This window comes from Polistes dominula, unplaced genomic scaffold, assembly GCF_049000335.1.
Source record: "Polistes dominula isolate Pdom_NZ unplaced genomic scaffold, Pdom_raw_medaka contig_17, whole genome shotgun sequence".
In the NCBI taxonomy this organism is placed as follows: domain Eukaryota; kingdom Metazoa; phylum Arthropoda; class Insecta; order Hymenoptera; family Vespidae; genus Polistes; species Polistes dominula.
In genome coordinates, this window is record NW_028301049.1 from 1,168,306 (window position 1) to 1,186,029 (window position 17,724).

The window sequence follows — 17,724 nt, forward strand, 5'->3', positions numbered from 1 at the left end:
TAAAATGAGGGACTCATTTTTAGTCATTTTGTTCATATTACAACGTTAGATCGATGTTAGATATAATCGTATGGCACAAGGTCAAACAATTCTTCTATCGCGTGCTATTAGTCCTTTAATAATCTTCTAATGACACCTAATATGCATATATATATGTATCGAGGGTGTATCCGGATGGGTGGTACAATCATTTTTTTGCATGTTCAAATAAATCGAAAAGAATTCATTTCAACATTTGATTCATTTTTATTTTTTTTCTTTTTATTTTTACTATTTTTTTGATTTTGATTTTGATTTTAATTTTGATTTTTATTGAATTTTATTTTGATCTATTTTATTTTCATTCTTATTTTTATTTTATTTTATTTTGATTTATTTTAATTTTTAATTTTATTTCCATTGATTTTGATTTTAATTATTTAAATTAATTATATAATTTAATATTTGATTTATGTAATTAATTTGAATTATTTAAATAATTATTTTATTTAATATTATTTAATTTTTAAATAATTTTTATAAATTTTATTATAAATTATATTATAAATATAATTATATTTTTTAATATTAAATTTATATAATTTAAATTAATTTAATTAAATAGTAAAATTTTATTATTTATTACATAAATTATTACAACAATTATTCAAATGACAAAAGCAGTAATTAATTTACTACAAGTGTAGTTTCTTCCATGTTTCTAACAAAGAACCTTCCCCCACTCCTTTCTAAATAGGGGAAAAGGAAAATTAATTTAATCACCCCTCCGGATGGTATATGCTCGCTCAATCCTGAATAATGTAAACCCTATTGTTATAATAGTTTCTTGAAAGAATTGTTTCACGTTAGAATTTTAATTAACAATTAACCCCTCACCCTTCACTCATCTCATTTAATCATTAGAAAACGATGACCTTAGAATAAAATATAATTTAATTAAAAATGTAAAAGAAATGCGGCGGCGTCAATGGTCACTCTTTTTATTTTTAACGTATAACCTAAAATTATTAATATATGTGTGTGTGTGTGTGTGTGTGTGGAGAGAGAGAGAGAGAGAGAGAGTATATGAGTGTATTTGTTATAATATTATACACAATTTTTAAAGAGTATAATAATTGTTCCATTTTGTTGTCTAAACTAACATATTATTTATGTTTTCAATGAATAAAAACTCTTAATTAGTTTTTTTTTTTTTATAATATAGTAAATTAATACAAATATTTATTAATAATATATAAATATTTATATAGAAAATATAATTTAGTATATTAAATTATTCACTGTAGGAAATTATATAATTTATTGTATAAAATTATTTACACTATATGAAATGTTTATCATATAAATTTATTTATTATATTTTTTTTTATTATATAAAAAATTTACCATATAAAATGTTACTATATATAAAATATAAAATTATTTATTATATAAAATTATATAATTTATCGTATAAAATTATTGACAATATATAAAATTGTATAATTTACTCTGTAAAATAACTTAATATATGAAATTATATAATTTATTATATAGAATTATTTATTATATAAAATTTTTACTATATAAATTTATTTATATATATATTATATTATATTTTTTTTTATTATATAAAAAATTTACTATATAAAATGTTACTATATAAAAATTATAAAATTATTTATTGTATAAAATTATATAATTTATCATATAAAATTATTTACACAATATAAAATTGTATAATTTATTCTGTAAAATAATTTATTATATAAAATTATATAATTTACAATATAAAATATAAATTTTATATTATAAAGTTAAAATATTTATATTTACTTTAATTAAATGACTTAATTAAAGTTACTTAATCAAAGTAAAAATAATATTAAAACATCTTTTCGTGTTGCTTATGTCTTTTGTTTTTTTTTTTTAATTTTCTTCTTTCATTTTATTCTTATTTCTTTTTTGTTTTTTTCTCTCTTTTTCTTGTTATTGTTATTATCACCGAGACATTTTACACGAAATTATCGATCGAAACTACCGCGAAAATCAAATATCCGTCTATTAACGTCCCTCGCGTTAAAATTATTTTTAGTTTATCGAGTTCGGTCATACCTTGGTCGACACTATTTCAATTAGTATGGGATAATCGAGTTTCATCTCGATATATCGAATCGTTCCTAATCCTGTAAAATACGAAGTAGGTTTTCTTTTTCTTTTTTTATTCTTTTTTTCTTTTTTTTTTTAAACTAAACTTCGATCAATTATCTAACAAGTCTGATTGACAAATGCCAGCAAGAACGAATGAATGTTACAAATGTAATCTTAAATTTCACGTATATTACGTGTAAATAATTATCATAATTAATAATAATAATAATAATAATAATAATAAATGTTAAATGGATTAGTTTTGTCATCTTTCAAATCAGGAATTGAATTTTATTCTCTTTGAAAAAAAAAAAAAAAAAAGAGAAATGGAATATAAACAGACAAACATTTTTGTCAATTGAGAATTTGAAACAAAACATTTTGTTATTTAAAATATGTTTTATGGTGTTGTTGTTGCTGTTGTTATTGTTTTTATTTTTTTTTTTCATCGAGTATCATTTTCTTCTTGAAATGGGTCCGATTCGAGTGATCTAAATATGTGTATAATTATTTAAAATATCAAAATTGTTAAACATATATAGATATATATACTAATTTTTGTTCTCTTCACCCACAGATTATTGCTTAAAAGGGGAGAGAAAGGGTAAATAAAACTTTGACTTTTATTGACTTTCTCGAAATAAGGAAGCTTCGTAGTTTTTTATCAAACAACGAGTTAGTTGGAAAGAGAGAGAGAGAGAGAGAGAGAGAAAGAGAGAAATAGGAATCCGTAGGTCGGGGCTTTAAAAGGACTTGAGGTACCAAGAGGTACCTTGGCTCTTGGTTCATCGCAAGTGGTTCATTATTCTCGTTTTCCCTAATGGCTTCCCTCCGAGCTATTATTCGTTGCAATTATCTCGCCTTACTCTGCGAATTGAAATCGTTGAGTCTCATTTAGACGCACACGGTTTATCCAAATCTTACAAAATATATTTCCTTTAAATTCAAATTAAATCAAACTTTTCTTTTTTTTTTTTTTTCATACTTTTAATCATAACAATTCGTTTAATCGAACTTGTAAAATCTTTTCTAAACATTTTCTTATACAAAAGTGCTTTATATATATATATTATTAAAATAATATTTTTGTTGGTTTTCTTTTTAATTTAAATTATCTTTCATTTTATATTTCAACTATTTGCAATTTAGAAATTTGAATTTGCAAATGAGGACTTGGAAAACTTTCAAATACTAACTTTTATTGGATTCAATTGATTTGTAATGAAAATGTCAGCCATTTTCTGTCCGTTTATATATATATATATATATTTGTAAAATAATTTTTTGTTGGTTTTCTATTAAATTATCTTTCATTTTATTTTTCAACCAAATATAAATTGAGATTTGTAAATGAGGATTTGGAAAACTTTCAAATACTAACTTTTATTAGATTCAATTGATTTGTAATGAAAATGTCAGCCATTTTCTGTCCATTTATATATATATATATATATAACTAGAAACATAACCTATATTTTTTAATTAACAAACATTTTCTCGAAACAAAAGCCATTTTTAATCTTTAAACATACAACGATTTATTATTGTAATTTAAATTATCCTAAAATAAATGTACATAATCAAAATGACATATATATATATATTAATTATTATATAATTAACAAATAAATACACAAACCTATAATTATCTCGAATTGATAGAAAAAAAATTGAATATACATACATCACTTTCAAATTAAACGATTTGTAGAAATACAAAACGTGTTTATAAATTGTTGTCCTTTTTTATTTTGAAATGAGGAAGACAATGAGAAAGATGATGGGGTATGGGTAGGGTAAACAAAATAAGAGTAAACGTGAGCAACAGATGATATTGACAGGTAGGCAAGTAGATGGGCAGGTAAGCAGGCAGGGTAGACAACAGGTAAGCTGTAGGATCAAAGAAGAAGAAGAAGAAGAAGAAGCTTCGTAGTTCGTCGTACCTCTTACCCAGAGATATTACCTGCATCTATATGTGGGTATTCACTGTCGCCAAACGATGAACCGGTTCAGTGTGGCGCCGACATTTGGGACGATCGTACGCATTACGAGAATGCTATACTCAATCAGAGTATCTCGCAATTGCTTTGATAAAACTGTATAACATATTCTTATTTGTCCGATACTTAAAGAAGAAAAACACGAGACCAAGTGGAAGAAGAAGAAGAAGAAGAAGAAGGAAAATTCCAAACGGTAGACTAACTTTGTTTATTTTCTTTTCACATTTTTACTTTTTCCGTATTTTTTATTTGTTTTTTTTTTATCCAAATATCATCAAATCAAATTTCGTTTATTCGAGATTTGTTTTTTTTATCATCATCATTTCAAATATTTTTCATATTTTTTTTTTTTGTTATTTAAAAATCTGCCCCATCACCGGATCGGTAAGAAAAATACCTTTTCAATAAAATCACGTTATCAATTGAATTTTTATTATTAATAATTGAATTTTTAATTTTATTCGAATGATTATTATTATTAATTTAATTTAATTTAATTTAATTTTTTTTTAATTTTTATTTTAACGATGATGATGTGATCAAATTAAATTTGTTTAATATTAACGATAATATTATGGTCATATTCTTTTTCCTCTGTCTGTCCGTACGTCTCTCTATCTTTCTCTCTCTCTCTCTCTCTCTTTCTCTCTCTCTCTCTCTTTCTCTCTTGGTAAATAATAATAATAATAATAATAATCTCGGAACACCGATCTGAAGGAGTTAGGGAAACGTAAACGTTTTATGTTATTTTTTTATACATATATATATATATATAAAAGTTAAAATCATCAATTCATTAAAGTGTAGAAATTCAATTAAACTCGTGGAAAACCCTGACGAATAAATACGTCTGAATGTTCGTCTTTCGAAATGGGAATAGAGAATTTTGAGAGACGATTGGACGTATTTTTTTTAAGTGAACCAACCAAAGACTTCTCGTTCGAGAATAACCTTAGGAAAAGAAGAAGAAGAAGAAGAAGAAGAAGAAGAAGAAGAAGAAGAAGAAGAAGAAGAAGAAGAAGAAGAAGAAAAAAAAGAAGAAAATAAAGAAGATGGAAAGGAGGAGCAGCCTTATGTATACATTCGAACCACCTCAACAACCAAGGTAACTGAAGCTCTACGATATTTCTATTCTTTTTTTTTTCATTTCTTTCTTTCTCTTTTCTACGAGCTTTACTTCATTCTATTTTTAATTTCTCATTTCTCCACAACGTAATAGTATTAGTCAAATAATATCTAAATACGATATTTTTATCTTATCAATCATTTCTACCATTTCGTTCAAAAATATTACGGAGAAGCAAAAATACAAATTCGTTCGTACGTTTAAGTTTTTTATTACAAATTGTATTATTAATTTTTTTAAATTGCATTATAATTTTTTCAAAATTGTATTATACATATTGTATATATATATTATATAAATTTATATTATTTTTTATAATATTATAAAATTTTATATATAATATTATATATTAATAATATAATAAATATATAAATATATAAAAAATATATAAAATAATATAATTTGTAAATATATATAAAAAAAATAATAATATTTATTATATTATTTATATATAATATATTATATTTATTATATAATTTAATATATAATAATATATATTAAATTATTATTATAATTTATATATTAACTATATAAAAACCGATATTATATATATATAAATATAATTATACAATGAATTATATTATTTGTTATATAAAAATTTAATTAGTGATATGTTCACTGAAATAATTTACAAACTTTTGATTTATTCTAATGGCCCTAATAATAATAAGAATAAATCTCATCTTAAAATAATCCCAATTGAAATATATATATATATATATATATATATATATATTTACAATTTAATCGTATAACAAAATTCCTTGTAAATAATTTTGATCGATCAATTTGGGGCAGAAGATTAGCAAACGAGAAAATATCGAACGAAATCGAGGGCAATAAAAGAGTTATCGTCGTACCCTTTTGCTACCAATGACTAACTTTTTCCACTGACTTATTATAAGATACGATAGGGTAACCTGAAATGATGTTACGTAAGCAATTTATAAGTATTTCGATTGTAAGATATTCCTTTCCCCCCCCCCTCCTTTTCATTTTACATATTTTTGTACGAATGTTCAATCGTTGACAATTTTCAACTAAATTACACGAGAATGAAATTCTTCGATCAACGATCAAATCTATTCTATACTTGCATTAAATAAGTTGATTTTATTTTTCATCTATTTATCTATTCATCTAACTATCTATCTATCTATCTATCTATATTTCTTTCTTTTAATCTAAACCGGTTGTTCATTTGAATAGATAAGAAAAGAGAAAGTAAAAGACAACAAAGAAATGGCGGGAAAAAAGAAATAATGGCGGGAAAAAAAGAAAAAATGGCGTATGATAGGTTAGATTTTACAATGTTAAAATACGAAGGATAAAGAAAGAATTGAAAAATGACGATTCGCATGAAAAAAACAAAGAAAAAAGGATAAATGATTAATAAAAAGAGATGAGGAGGAGGTGGAGGAGGAGGAGAAGAAGAAGAAGAAGAAGGAGGTGGAGGAGGGAATTTCAACAGGCACGTCACGAACGTGAAACTGTCGTGATACGGTCGTGGAACGTTCCAACGGGTTGACGAACCCGCATTCTTTTTTCTCCCTCTTCTCTCCCTCTCTCTCTCTTTCTCTCTTTCTCTCTTTTTCCTTGACTAAGAACATAAAGGAAGGTCCCCCATGCCCTTTCCCCTTACCCCATCTCTCCCTCAGTATAATTTAATTACACATCGTGAATCGCTCGTGACAATGACCAGTGGACAAAAATTTTTGGTTACGAATATCCATTGATTAGCATTATTCTTGTCATTTCCGATTTCGTCAAACGTATTATTTTGAGCTTGTAATTTATGTTTTTTTAGTTTCTCTTTACTTTTGTTTTATTTTTTTATTTTTTTTTTATTTATTGAATGTCAATTTAAAATCATTGACTTATTATTCAAAATGGAGTTTAATTATTAAAAACAAAAAATGAATATTTAACATTTATGGTTGAGTACTTTCAACGTAATTTCTATTTGTTATTGGATAAAACACTTGTTTATTATTTTATTTAGTTAGTTTTTTTATTTACAACTTTGTACTTGGATCGAAGATTCGATAGGATTAAGAAAAATATACTAAAGAAGAAAATTTCATTTAACTTTGATGAAATGTAATAATCTGATTTATCGTTAATTAACCGGTAACTCGTTCCAATGTTTATGTATATACATATATATATTATTCTTTGGATGTGAACCGTCGTAGGCGTTTTCATCGGCGCCTTCTGACGCTTTCTGAGAACGTCCTCGAGGGCGTCCTCGACGTTGACAATAGCAGATAAACTGCAATGCAAGGACAGACCTACGCATGCTCGGTTCGATTTTTCACGGTCAGCTGATAATCTCCTCTCTCTCTCTTACTCTCTCTCTCTCTCTCTCTCTCTTTCTGTGTTTCTATCTTTCTCTCTTCTAGGTCAGTAGATGATATTTTCAAACACCGTGTCGTAGGTTCAGAACGGGTGTAAAACCGCATTTGTTTTCTCGAGTGTTCGTGAAAACCCACCTCCATTTTGGTACCTTCGAATTAGTCGACATGAGACGACGACGAAATTATTTTAAGGAAATGTTAACTACTTGCTGTTGTTGAATGAAATCAGTGAGGAATGTAAACGTGAATGCAGTTCATCGAGAAAAAACGAGCATTTCGTGTAAGTTCTCGAGTTTCGCAGAGATGTCGTTGAGATTTTCTATCGAGATATTTGTCGAGGTATCGCAACCTAACCTTCCAGTATATATACATATGTATAATAATATCATGATTAATTTACATTTTTTTAAAGTATTTATAAGAATAACAAATGATCGTGATCATCATTTCAAACGTAAATTCATATTTTGAAAAAAATCCATTTTGTTTTGATGAAAAACGTCGATATAATTGGTGGAAAAAATTGCAATTGACGAACGTTACATTTTGGCGCGTAATTTGAATGAACGAATGAGATCGTAGAAAAGAGATTTATTTGGAAAAAAAAAAACTTTCATTTTCTAAAGTATTGACAGAAATAACAAATGATTACGAGTATAATTTAAACGAAAATTCGTATTTCGATAAAAAAAAACTTGTTATTTTTATCGAAAATATCGATAATTTAGAAGACAAATTTGCAATTGACGAACGTTACATTTTGGCGCGTAATTTGTATGAACGAATAAGATTGTAGAAAAGAAAACGTATACATTACTGGATGTTAGGATCGTTACCCCCACTTATATATTTTCTAATTTCCTTTATTATTTATTTAAAAAGAAAACACCAAAAAAGAATTTAACGTAAATTTGTCTCTTCTTTCTCTTTTTCTTTTTCTTTTTCTTTTTCTTTTGGACTTTTCGTACAGAGAAAAACGATGAGTTCAACTGCGTCATCAAGTACCACATCTCTTTGTATAAACGTAGACGGTAATAATACTCGACGATATTCAACCGACGATAATAGATGCAATTATCAAGAATTGGAAAACACCGGAACGGCACGACTTTTGCCAACATACCAGAACGATAATTCAATTGGAAAATCTAAAGGATTCTTCGAGAATTTACGCGTTGACACGTGAGTCACGCTTAGTTTTGTCGAAGAATTTTCTTTTTTCCTCTTTTTTCTTTTTTTTTTTAATTTCTTTTTTATTTTGCAACCCCCCGAACACTTTTCTTTATACGAAAGATTTAATAGTTTCTTTTGGTTACATTTATTTTAATAAAACCCTTGTATATATATATATATATCGATAATTTCAAGTTCTATACTGTCGACCATAGTTACGATTTAATTCGATATCAATCGAGTTCGAGAAATCGAAGTAGAAATTACGAAAGATTACTCAAGAGTCAATGTCTTTTTTTTTTTATTATGCGATATACTGCACTAACATTAAATGCATTCTACGTCATAACGTTTGCAGAAAGAGAAATCTCTCAGTCATTCCATATATATATATATATAACAAAATGGTACTCACAGAATAAACTACGAATCGTTATGCATTCCTAGTTACAGAATGTATTTGAGAATAAATTAAAGAATCGTAATAAAATATCTTACGTTAATTTTATATTATAAAATTAACTTCAGAATTAATAATAACAATTTAGTTAGCATTTAACAATTAATAATTAGTTTTCCAGTTGAAGTGCGACTTTACGTTATCAAAATAAACAATTAAATGTGACTATAGTTTAGACATTAAAATCTCGTGTTAGTTATTTCAAAAGAAAGTTAATTCTTCTCCCAAGGCATAACATAAATTTTGGTTATATATATATTTGGTTATATATATATATGGCTTATATATATATACAATTCGTTAGTATTTTGCAATTGACATACATTTCATTATTCATTATATTTTCCATAAAATATCTAACAATTTTTACATACTTTTGATATATGCCATTAAATGTACAATTAATAATATAATATATTATATTATTTATTATGAAATAGAAAAAGGTTAAATAGAAAATCACTTACTTATTAAGAATGTAGTCTCAACGATATGTTCAGCAACTATTCTGTCTAAGAACTAAAGACTCTGTTATTGAGCAGTTGTTTTATCGGCGGTATTTATTCATTTTTTCTTTTTTATCGTTAAAAACGTCATTTAAACTACTTATTCATAGAAATGAATAACAATATTATGATATTAATATTTTATTATTCTAAGAACTTTAGTTTTTGAATATTTATATATTTATATTTATCGTAGTCCTTGAAAAGTTCTAGAATCGTTGATAGAATAGTTTTTGAAATAAAAACAAAATTTTTTTTACTATAACAATACGAGATTTCTTTTAATAATAATTTTATTATTAAATACTAACTTAATTATTATTATTTCTTTTTTCCTCCCCAAATAAGCTTATATTTTTTTTATGGCAAATTTTTTCTTACATTATTCTATCTTCCCCACTCTTTTTTTCTATTTTTTTTATATTGTTTGTTTATTTATAAGTTATGTTATATATAATAATTGTTTTAATAAATTATTCATAAATTACTATGTTAAATATAATAAATATTAAATTAAAATAGAAAAAACATTATATAAAAAACATTGTTTTCTTTATATATATATATATATAATATTTATAATATTTATAATATTTATTATAATTATATATAACAATTACAATATTTTATATTATATTTTATATTATACTTTAAATTTTTTATTATATATAAAAAATAATATTATTATTATAATATATATATATATATATGATCATAGTTTGTATTATAATATATATTACATAAGTGCTATATTATATAAGTACTTATATATATATATATATATAAGTATATAAGTACATTATATACTTAGTTACTACTTAATTTAGTAAATTTGCATTTATATGTTTAAACGTTAAAAAATTTTACGATTTACGATAACATATAATGTGAAATGAGTATGAACGTAATAACGTTCGTATATATATATATGAAGAAAACAAAAAAATAAATTTAAAAAAATAAATAAACAAACAAAAGAGAATAGAGAAACGAATGACACTTGAGCACCAAACGGTTTGTCTGAATGAATGGTTATAATCTTTCAGATCTCGTTTTCGCACGAAAGGTGTGATCATAATTGGTATCGTGGTTGCAGTGATCCTCAAAATAATCATTGCCGTTGGCCTTTACGCCATCCATGACAGTTTAAAATATCACGAAAATGAAGGTACACTGGTGCCACCAGATCCGGAATACAACCAGCCACCATCCTGGAGCAAATTGAGGGTCTTTAAACGTGGTGCCGTTTGTGCCGATGGTGCACCATGTGCTGTCATTGGCAAGTGGGTGATAATCAATTTTAAAAATTATTTATTTAACATTTTCCTCATCCTATTATTTTTTTTATTATTATATTTTATTATATTATACTTTGTTATTTATTATATTATTTTTTTATATATTTTATTTTTATTACATTTATTTTGTTTTAATTATATATTTTATTATTTATTATATTATTTTTATTATTGAAACGAAAGTTTGTACATTTATTTTTAATAAATTAACATTTTGTCAAAATAAATATTTATACAAAAAAAGAAAAAAAACAATTCAATATGTAGTTTCAAACTAACGTTGTTTTACATCAATAATAAATTAACTATTATCATTTATTCATTTCAATAATTATCATTTAAAGGAAAACTGTCGTAAATCAATGTTGTAATTATAATATTATTTTATCAACTTTTTAGAAATATATTGGAAAAAAATGGCTCGGCAGTGGATGCAACGATTGCATCAATGATATGCGATGGTCTCGTAAATATGCAAAGTATGGGTCTAGGTGGTGGATTTCTTATGACGATTTATGATAAATCTGCTGGTAAAGCTTACGTGTTAAATGCTAGAGATAGGGCACCATTAGCAGCTAATGCTACTATGTTTATTGGTAAACCTAAACACGTTTCTTCAATGGGTAAATAACATTTTATTTATATTTTATTCTATCAATCTTACTATTTTCTTATTTTCTATAATTTATCTTATTATCAAAAGAACCTTTTATAATCAATTGATTTTCTTCTTATTCTTTCGATTAATTTTTATAAAATTTATAAAATATTTCATCTCCATTGAGTTGTCTGGAAAATTCATGCCGATTTTCGGTTGGTTGCATAAAATTGCTGAAAAAAAACCTGACAAGTTCGATTGGTTGCACAAAATTGCTGAAAAAATCTAAGAAGTTTTGCAAGAACGAAATTTTAAAGTTACCCTTAAAGATGAAGAAAGGTTGTGCAACATAATGGCTACTTATATATTATTTAATAAATATATACCACAATAAAAAAAAAAACAACTTAAATTTATTACATTTCAATCTTTCCTCAAAATCGGCACGAACTTTCCAGACAACCCATTTATTATTGTTCATATTATATTATATTATAATCAAATGATTTTAGGTCCACTATCTATTGCCGTACCTGGAGAAGTGGCAGGTTATTGGGAAGCTCATAAAAGATTTGGCAAATTACCATGGGCTGATTTATTTCAACCAAGTATTGAATTATGTGAAAATGGTTACAACGTAACCAAATTTCAATACAACGGATTTGAACTCAACGAGAAAAATATTTACTCGGATCCTACTTTAAAGTTAGTCATACAATTTCATTTTTAATTCTTTAGTTTTTCAAAACTTTTATCTTAGACTCATTGATATTTTCTATTTGTTGTTGAAAAATCATTAGGAAATTATTTGTCGATCCAAAAACGAACAAATTGATCAACATAGGTTCGATCGTAAGACCCAAAACGTTATGTGAAACGTTAAAAACAATTGCTAAAGAGAATGCAACAGTATTGTACAATGGAACCCTTGGTCAAATGGTTGTTGAAGATTTACAAAAGAGAGGCAGTATTATTACCATGAAGGATTTCAATGCATTTAGGTATTATTATTATTATTATTTTATAAATCATGTTAACACTAGATTTATGTAATCCGTCAAAATGACGGAAACATTCGATTGAATGTTTCACAATTCTGAACATGCAAACATTATTCTTTAAATATTACATATTAGTTTTTAATTGTATAATGCAGTGAATATATATTTGTAGTCATTTTTTCTGGAATACCTTTATTTTATTATTTCCAGATGTGGTATACCTCAATTTACGAAAATTCGTTCATTTGACGGGTTAAGTTATACAGATATACAACATTTGGAAATAATCAAAATGAAATAACAATGAATAAGAAAAAACAACACTAAACAAATGACGATTAATTTCCGATTAAATACATGAGCAAAACAAGTTTTGACTTGTTGTATACAGTTAGATCAAACCTTCTCATATCACAAATACTCACAGTTCACTGGTGAGCTTTGTCGGTAAAAGAAATTATTTTTGGAACTGAAGCATCTCTTATTATTTTATAAAAACAAGTAGATCAAAGTGAAAGATTATAAGATAGAGTTTACATGTAAAAAATGTATTGAATACAACAGTCAATGAAAATCCTATAGCTTTTTAATGAAATAATTTCAAACAAAATTGCATCCGTCAAAAAGATGGATTTGAGTAAAAAAAAAAAAAGAAAAAGGTATACAGACAATGCCTGTAAATCTAGTGTTAATTCATTATCATGAGTTATTTGTTGTTCATGAGTTATTAATGAGTTAATTCATTATTATGAATTGATTATTATATTATCATAAGTTTATTAAGTAGGTAACTTTATAGAAATCAATGACAATTGTTGTTTGTTTGTTTAAACATCGTACAGAGCAACATGGGAGGAACCAGTTGAAGAAAAATTTTCAAATGGTATGAAACTTTTTACACCTGGAGCCCCAGGTAGCGGAAGTTTGCTCAGTTTTATTCTAAACATTTTCGATGGCTTCCAATTTACGTCTGAGAGTTTGTCAGACTTCAATTCAACCATCGTAACTTATCATAGAATGTTAGAAACCTACAAATACGCTTATGCCTTAAGAGGTAACATGGGTGATAAGGATTTTGTCGATATGACTGAGGTATGTTTTGTTTTTTTTAAATATATATTAAATATTTTATATATCTAATTAGTATATAATACGTTATATTATATTTTTTATTATTTATTATTATATATTTTTATATTTTATATATTATATATTATACATATATATATATATATATATATATATATATATATATATATATATATATTGTAGTCCTAAATTTGTCATGTAACTGTTTACTTATTCACTTTCCTTTCGAAGCTATTTAGATGATAAGGGCTGGTGAATCACCCTATATATAATATAACGTATTATTTATAAATATGAAAACAGAAACTTGAAATATATAACGTAATTTCTTATTTATAGTTAAACATTAATTTAACGTCGAAAGATTATGCGAATCAGATAAGAATGAAGATACAAGATACCAGAACTTGGAATGATCCACAACATTATGGGGCTTCCATTTATAGTAATACTGAAGATCATGGAACAGCTCATTTTTCAGTTTTAGCACCAAATGGTGATGCTGTTTCAGTTACCAGCACGATTAATTACTAGTTTGTACATCATTTATTATATCATTTGGTCTAAATAAACTCAACCTCAATGTGTAACACTTTTTATTTGTAGCTTTGGTAGTGCAGTAACAAGTGAGAGAACTGGTATTTTATTTAACAATGCCATGGATGATTTTGGAATACCATTTAAAACTAATTATTTTGGAGTTCCACCTAGTCCCAACAATTATATTGAACCTGGAAAACGACCAATGTCCTCAATGGTACCTTCCATTTTTGTAGATGAAAATGGAGATGTTAGATTAGTCGTTGGTGCATCTGGTGGTACTAAAATAACGACTGCTGTTTCTCAGGTATAATAATATAGATATATAGATATATATATATTAGGTTGGCAACTAAGTGATTGGTGATTTTAAATAAGAATGAAAATTCTAAGTTTTTGCTTAAAAATATAAGTTTATTCAGGCATTGTCTTAATGCCACGTTCATCAAATTTCTGATCTTTGCTATCAAAAAAAACTGAATTAGATCTAAAACAAAATCCGCAATGTCTTAGTTGCCAACCAATATATATTTATTAATTTGTTTCACTAAAAATAACTGGATTTGTTAATTGTATCCAAGTAATTGGATACAACATATTTTGTATCCAAAGTTTTGAATCCTTCCAAGTTCTGGTGCCATGTATCTTCATTCTTAACTGATTTTTAGGTTATTGCCAAAATTCTATGGATGGGTAACACCGTTAAAGAAGCTGTTGATGCACCTAGAATACATCATCAATTATTTCCAGCTGAGGTTGCTTATGAGTATGGTGTACCCAAACAGGTGATTGACGGTTTGAAGAATTTGGGATACAAAACGGCTCGTTATAGAGATCGTGGTAGCGTTGTATGTGTAATATTTTGTCATAATGGTACAATACACGCTAATGCGGATTACAGAAAGGGTGGTGACGTTTATGGCATCGATTGAAGAACACATATGTCAAATGTCTAAATACTTTTTTCATGAAAAGAAAAAAACAAAGAAGGAAACAAAAAGACAAAGTGCAAGTCATATTAAATAGTACAATTATTTCCAATTAAAATAAAAAAAGAAATTTTACACGGTGTATAATTATGTGTGTGTGTCATCCTGTGTCATTAATCATCGTCTATCCTAATAATACAAATCATAAATGTAATTTTTATTTGAACGATAACTAATGAGATAAAAGACTTACATTTTGCAATAAAACTTTGGCAAACCAATATACTATATAATTTGAGTTTAACTGATATTTATGGTTTTTTGTTTTGTTTTTAAATAGAAAGAATATAACATAAAATCTATTGTTCTTCTTGTCTTTGTCATTGGATCGTTTTGAACGTGTAACACAAAAAACAAACTCTACGTTAACCAGTTAACCTGTGACGCACTGCTGTGTTTTGTGAAATTCGACTGATAACAAAGTAAAAGCTAAAATTTCTCATTTTCAAAATAAAATAAACTAAAAAGAAAAAAATAAAAAGACCAACAGTAATTTACAAATGTTCAATTTATTCTTACTCATCTTGTAATTTAAAAATATGTTTCGTTTGAAAAAAAAAGAAGTTAAAATTTAATTAGTAAATTTTTGCATGACGTGTATACTCATCGAACTCTTGTTTTACGCATGACGTGTTAACTCGTCGAACCAAGTTAATCATTTAAATAGCAAAAAATACGACTTTTTCGTGATATTAACAAAACATTTGCAATATCTACCTTAAAATGTGAAGATTGGGAAATCGTTTTGAACCGTAAACAAGGCCATTTAATTCCGTCCCATGTCTCTTGGTTGTTGTTTACTAGTTAAGTATACACAAAAACATTGGACCTCTAAGAATTGTTTAGTCACGAAATATTCGATTCCTACTAAAGTATGATAAGTATACATTATATACCAGATACCCCACCACCCTCCTCTGTCTTCTAATCTACATTGGTATAATTTTATATTGATATACAGGTCTATCGAAATACGATTATCTTGATTAAACCAATGTCCGTAGTTTAATCACCTGTAAATCTCACGTTTATCTATTTCTATTTTCTGATAGAAACAAATCGATTAACCTGTTAAACGGGTTGGACGTATAAATACGTTAAACGTATTGCATTTATTTGCTGAAGATATAAACATTTGTAATTTATATATTAATAAACGAAATAATATATTGAGTTGGCAAAAAAGTAATTTCGATAGTAAGAGTAAATATTTATATATTAATATATAGTATATTAATTATATATTATATTATAAAATAATATAAGTATTTTATTAATATATATAATAATATATTTATTTATAATAAGTTTATATTTATATTTATTAAATTTAAATAAAATAATAGTAATTTATGTTATATTAAATTTAAATTTATATTTATATTTATATTATTATATTTATTAATATATATTATATATTTTAATTAATATATATATAATATTATTGGATTGGCAAGAAAATAATATTTCATACTAAAAAACCAAAATTACTTTCTTGCCAATCCAATATATTTCATAGTCTTTTCATTTATTTTAAACATAAATAATAATAAATAATAAATAAATAAATATATAAAAAAATAATAAATAAATAATAAAAAATATGTATGAATACAATGAAATATAATGAAAATCGATTGTAAGAGTTTAACAAAAAATATAGTCAAATTCCTTTTGCTAAATTGAATGAGAAAAAGAATAATAAAAAAATAAAATAAAATATTACTCATGTTTGTTCGTTTTTTATTTTTATTTTTTTTTATTTTTTTTATTCACGTCCAATTCGTTGAAAGAAAATTCTGACGATATATTTATGGTCGAATTGACCTTGAGTGGTCTTGATAAAATGTTCTGACACTTTTATCTCGACCTTTCAATATAAATAAATATTATTATGGCATCATTTTGTCAACAATTGATGACTAATCATGATACTACTGAAATAATAAACGTCTTTTTCGCACCTTTCTTTTATATACATATGTAAATATATAAATGTTCGTTGGTATAATGTGTATGTATGAGTATAGAAACAAATATGATGATTAACTCATACATTTTGTTCATATATGCAAGTAAGTAAGATAAATTACTTTGTAATGATGTACTTTTCTTTTTCATTAGACAGACCTATCAAATCATTAAAATATTGATATTGGTATTGAAGAAAACATTAATTGTGTTAATGAAATAAAAACACATGTATTACGTTTACTATTTGAAATAATATTATTATATAATATTATTGAATATTGTGTTATAATATATATTATATGTAATAATATAATGTAAATAATATATTTATATTATATATTATAATATTATACTACAAAATATAATATAAACATAAATTTATATTATGTATAATAATATAATATTAATTATTAATTATATATTCAATATAAATTTATATATTAAATTTATAATTATAATATTATAATATAATAATATTATTTA

General features: G+C 25.0%; 2 protein-coding genes across 6 annotated transcripts in view; one reads left to right on the plus strand and one right to left on the minus strand.

The window, feature by feature from the left end:
* The window catches only part of LOC107066004 (phytanoyl-CoA dioxygenase, peroxisomal), a 47,011-nt gene extending 30,534 nt beyond the window's left edge, over positions 1–16,477 (minus strand). The window contains exon 1 of one of the 3 annotated variants that reach the window (XM_089175608.1): positions 15,985–16,477. The gene's annotated coding sequence lies outside the window, so the exon portion shown is untranslated. Of the gene's footprint in view, positions 1–9,713; positions 9,942–15,984 lie in introns of those variants that run through there. The other 2 variants (XM_015320194.2, XM_015320195.2) reach the window with 2 other exon arrangements.
* On the plus strand, positions 4,141–15,840 carry LOC107066002 (scoloptoxin SSD14). Of its 3 annotated transcripts, none has more exons than XM_089175600.1 (10): positions 4,141–4,323; positions 5,048–5,235; positions 10,799–11,035; positions 11,450–11,673; positions 12,161–12,353; positions 12,449–12,649; positions 13,492–13,741; positions 14,078–14,271; positions 14,345–14,585; positions 14,947–15,840. In XM_089175600.1, exons 2-10 carry the CDS (start codon positions 5,183–5,185, stop codon positions 15,208–15,210), a joined length of 1,857 nt encoding a protein of 618 aa, XP_089031726.1. In that variant the 5' UTR covers positions 4,141–4,323; positions 5,048–5,182; the 3' UTR covers positions 15,211–15,840. The 3 variants fall into 3 exon arrangements, with proteins under 3 accessions (XP_089031726.1, XP_015175675.2, XP_015175676.2); XM_015320189.2 differs by lacking the exons at positions 4,141–4,323; positions 5,048–5,235 and adding exons at positions 7,249–7,893; positions 8,584–8,795; XM_015320190.2 differs by lacking the exons at positions 4,141–4,323; positions 5,048–5,235 and adding an exon at positions 7,249–7,893 and having other exon boundaries at positions 10,849–11,035.
* Positions 16,478–17,724: the final 1,247 nt, after the last annotated feature.